Source organism: Penaeus vannamei, chromosome 11 (assembly GCF_042767895.1).
Source record: "Penaeus vannamei isolate JL-2024 chromosome 11, ASM4276789v1, whole genome shotgun sequence".
NCBI classification, from domain to species: domain Eukaryota; kingdom Metazoa; phylum Arthropoda; class Malacostraca; order Decapoda; family Penaeidae; genus Penaeus; species Penaeus vannamei.
The window spans coordinates 6485931-6490930 of NC_091559.1; the positions used below are offsets into that span (position 1 = coordinate 6485931).

The following is a 5000-nucleotide window of genomic DNA, read 5'->3' on the forward strand; positions in this document are numbered from 1 at the left end:
CTCGTCGCCGTGGTGGAGGCGGTGGTGGCGCTCGGGCAGCTCGGCGTCTACTGCCTGGCCGACGCCCTGCCCTGGCGCCTCACCACGGCCCTCTGCGCCGCGCCCTTCTTCCTCGTCTTCGTCCTCGCCTTCGCCGTGCCTGAGGTACGGGGGGGGAGGAGGGGGAGAGGGGATTGAGGGGGAGGGCGCGAGAGTCGAGATATAAAAATATTGCTAATGATAATAATGAATATAATAAGGATAATAATAATAATAATAGTAGTAATGATAATGATAAGGATAATAAGGATAATATTAATGATAATAATAATAATAACAACAATGATGATAATAATAGTAGTAATAATAAGGATAATATTAATGATAATAAAGATAACAACAACAATGATAACAACAATATTGATAATAATAACAACAACAACAACAATAATGAAAACAATAATATACTTCCAGTCGCCGTACTGGCTGGTGCGCAAGGGCCGCCCCGACGCCGCGGCGACGTCCCTGAAGCGACTCCGAGGCCCCGTCAAGGACTCCAGCGCCGAGCTCGACGAGATCACGGCGAGCATCAAGGAGCGCCCTCAGTCTACCCTCAAGGATCAGGTGAGGAGGATGAGGCGTCGAGGGGGAGGGGGAGGGATGTTGGAAGGCTGTGGGATTTTTTTTTTTTTTTTTTTTTTGATGTGTTTTGTTTATCGGTTGTTCTTCTTGGGTATTTTGAAAATTATGTTCGTGCTGTCGTTTGGAGCGGCCTCAGTCTAACCTCAAGGATCAGGTGAGAGGATGAGGCGTCGAGGGGGAGGGGGAGGGATGTTGAAGGCTGTGGGATTTTTTTTTTTTTTTTGGGGGGGGATGTTTTGTTTATCGGTTGTTCTTCTTGGGTGTGTGTTTTTGGATTGTTTTTTTTTTTTTTTTTGGTGGGGGGATGTTTTGTTTATCGGTTGTTCTTCTTGGGTGTGTGTTTTTGGATTGTTTTTTTTTTTTTTTTGGTGGGGGGGATGTTTTGTTTATCGGTTGTTCTTCTTGGGTGTGTGTTTTTGGATTGTTTTTTTTTTTTTTTTTTGGTGGGGGGAGGTTTTGTTTATCGGTTGTTCTTCTTGGGTGTTTTGAAAATTATGTTCGTGCTGTCGTTTGGAGCGGCCTCAGTCTACCCTCAAGGATCAGGTGAGAGGATGAGGCGGTCGAGGGGGAGGGGGAGGGATTTGGAAGGCTGTGTGTGGGGTTTTGGGATTTTTTTTTTTTTTTTTTTTTTTGGGGGGGGGGGTGTTTTGTTTATCGGTTGTTCTTCTTCTTGGGTGTGTGTTTTTGGATTATTTTTTTTTTTTTGGGGGGGGAGGGGATGTGTTTTGTTTATCGCGTGTTCTTCTTGGGTATTTTGAAAATTATGTTCGTGCTGTCGTTTGGAGCGGCCTCAGTCTACCCTCAAGGATCAGGTGAGAGGATGAGGCGTCGAGGGGGAGGGGGAGGGATGTTGAAGGCTATGTGATGGATTGTTTTTTTATTATTATTATCTTCTTTTTTTTTATGTGTTTTGTTTATCGGTTGTTCCTCTTGGGTGTGTGCTTTTGGGATTTTTTTTTTTTTTGGGGGGGGGATGTTTTGTTTATCGGTTGTTCTTGGGTGTTTTGAAAAGCTTTTCGTGCTATTGTTTGGAAATAGATTTATTTATTTTAGTCATGTATTGAATGTTTACCTTACTAGGTACATTACGTCTTTTTCTACATTATTATTATTATTATCGTTATTATTAACATTGTTATTATTTTTATTATCATTATTATTATTATCGTGTGATATTTATTTTCCTATATTGAATTTCTTGCTCTCTTTTCCTCCGCAGCTGAAGCAGCTGTTCGTCCCGCAGAACTTCCGGCCCGTCCTCTTCCTGGCGTCCGTGTTCGCGCTGCGGGAGCTCGGCGGCCAGTACGTGGTGTTCTCGTACACGGTGTACCTGTTCCGTGAGGCGGGCGTGGCCATGGATGCGTACGCGTGCACCATCCTCGTGGGCGTCGTCCGCCTCGCCTGCACCGTGCTGGGGTCGCTCCTGCTGGACCGGGTTGGGCGCCGGCCGATGCTCCTGGCGACGAGCGTGGTCTGCGGGCTGGCCGAGCTGGTTGGCGGGGCCTTCCTGCTGGGCCAGTTCCCGGGGGCGTCGTGGGTCCCCCTGGCGGCCGTGCTGGTGTTCGTGTCGTCCTACGGCCTCGGGCTGAGTCCCGTGCCCTGGGTGCTCCTGGGCGAGCTCCTGCCGACGGCCGTGCGCTCCGTCGGCACCTCCATCTGCGTCTTCAACTTCGCCCTCACCATCTTCGCCGTGAGCTACACCTTCCCGCCGCTGGTCGAGTTCGCCGGCGTCGGCACGGCGCTCGTCGTCTTCGCCGGCTTCCACGCCGCCCTCAGCGCCGTCGTGTGGGCCTTCCTGCCGGAGACTCGAGGGAAGTCGCTCAGCGATCTCGAAGACGCCTTCACCTCCAGGCCCAAGGAGGCCGACGGCGCCGCGGCTGGGGAGGGCGAGCGAGCCGATAAGGACAAAGACACGAACGTCTAACTATACCTTTATACCCCATCTGTCTATCTGTCCATTCATCTATCTATCCAAGTGTATGTACGTGTTTGTGTAGGTTCAAGTGTGTGTGTATGCAGACATAGAGAGACAGGCACGTGTGCGTGTTACACTCCGTCCAGTACAGAACAAAACCGCTTCCTCAGCAGGTATTCCTCCTGTGCTACTTCACTCCGTCCATTTCCTGTGATTCCGCTCAGCTGTTCTGACTCTTCTCTCTCCTTCGCCAACGCTTCTTCGCAACTAATACAATTCCACATATTCCGTCTAACATACTTCCGTCCTTTCTCATAAAATATGTTTATGTTAGAGTCTAGTTTAACCTCTTTCATACATCTCGTAACTTTATTACATATATCTCTTAATCCATTTTTTTACAACACATTTTACTATTAGAGATTTCCTAAAAGAAGAGACACGTCTAGCTTATGGCGTCCTATCTGAACCCAACTTAAAGTACACCGAATCATTTTGCTTTAACCTAGCCTACCTACTCCCTACCACAACCTAACTTAAATTATTATATTCTAGCCTAGCCTCACCCTGCGATTCGGAAACCAAAGTACCTTATCCTACTCTATCCTATGGATAGGGTAGGATGAATTAGGCGTGGTTGGAGCTCAACAAATCTACCTAACTTACCCTATCCTATCTTATCTTCAGTCTAACCCCTTGTATCTAATTAATCTAGATTTAGACGTGATTTAACCTCCCATTAACAATAATGATTATTTTGTTTTCATAAAATAGATATTTCTCGTTGATTTTGTTAGTAGTTTATATCATATATCATTTATTACCGCTGTACCTGTAATATTGTTTAGTATTACAAATACTTATAAGTATCACTCCATACCTTAAAACTTTTACGTAAGTGTTTGAGTGTATCCTGTTCACTTAGATAGGCCTATGTATTTGCATTTAATTTCCCAATTGATTTATTTCTATCTCTCTCTATACATATATGATAATTTGTATAGATGATGATAACAATAGTAATAATAACAATAATAATAATGATGGTAGTAATAATAATGGTAATAATAATGATGGTAATGATAATGATGGTAATAATAATGATAATAATGATAGTGATGGTAATAATAATGATGGTAATGATAATGATGGTAATAATAATGATGGTAATGATAATGATGGTAATAATAATGATAATAATAATAGTGATAAATTGATATCAATGATAATAGATTAATGATGATAATAATTTGTATAATAATAATGAAATAATTACTTTCCTAAATCGTTTTTTTTCGGTTGAATGAAAAAGGATGAAAATAAGAATAAGAATAGAAGGAGAAACGAGGAAAGAGGAATAAATGAATAGATATATAGACAATGAATAAATTGATGAATTCATATATAGTGATAAATAGATAGATACAAAAAATAAAGAAAAAAGACCAAAAAAAGGCAAAATGAAAAAGTAAAGAAATAAAGAAAAATATGTACAGTCATGACACTGTTCGTATTATTGCAATCACACACACACACAAACGCACGTACACACACACACACACACGCACACGCACACACACACATACGCACACACACGCACACACATACACGCACGCGCACACACACACACGCACACACACACGCACACACACACGCACACGCACACACGCACACGCACACACACACACACACACACGCACGCACACACACACGCACACACACACACACACGCACACACACAAATATATACACATATGTATATATATACATATACACGTCGGTATGTATGTATGCATTTAGGACATATACATATACATACATTCATACACACACACATATAAAGAGATACTATCATTATCATAAAAAACTAGTAATTAAGAAGTATTGATAATAGTCCTTATAAGCAGGATCTCTATGACATTTCATACTTGATTTATGAATAAGAACTCTCCGTTACTATTAGTTACGTAAAGTAAAAAAAAAATGATGAGGTATTTTTTTTCATTATTTATTTTCATTTTCACAATCATTCAAATCAGAGAACAAAAACTTTTCAAAGTCATCAAATCGTCTTAGTTCTTGTAAGTAATCATGGCATTTTTTAATTCATAATTACTAGTATATGCATTCTCTCTGAAAAGTATGACAAGCGAACTGATTTTGAAAGTCATCAGTGCATATATTTTTTTTTTTTTTTGGGGGGGGGAATGAAATTTATTGATTTCTTTTATTTTTTATTTTTATTATTTTTTAGGGGGGGCGTTGATTTCTTTTATTTATTTATTTATTATTATTATTATTATTTTAGGGGGGGCGTTGTCGTGACCTCATGTGGTGGACGTATGACAGGAATTTCGATTCTCATGACCTTATGAAAGGATCTTGTCATTTGCAAGTTTTTTTTTTTTTTTATTAACTATAGGTTGGTTTTCCGTTGCATATTATTTTTGAGGCGATATTGGAG

General features: G+C 41.3%; 1 protein-coding gene across 1 annotated transcript in view; it reads left to right on the forward strand.

Moving 5' to 3' along the window:
* Nucleotides 1–3427, forward strand: part of LOC113825569 (facilitated trehalose transporter Tret1) — a 3673-nt gene extending 246 nt beyond the window's left edge. Inside the window, exons 1-3 of the mRNA XM_070127543.1 lie at nt 1–144; nt 454–603; nt 1841–3427. The exon at nt 1–144 is cut by the window's left edge and continues 246 nt beyond it. Coding sequence (XP_069983644.1) covers nt 1–144; nt 454–603; nt 1841–2545 — 999 coding nt within the window. The 3' untranslated portion in view covers nt 2546–3427. The remainder of the gene's footprint in view (nt 145–453; nt 604–1840) is intronic.
* The last annotated feature ends 1573 nt before the right edge of the window (nt 3428–5000 follow it).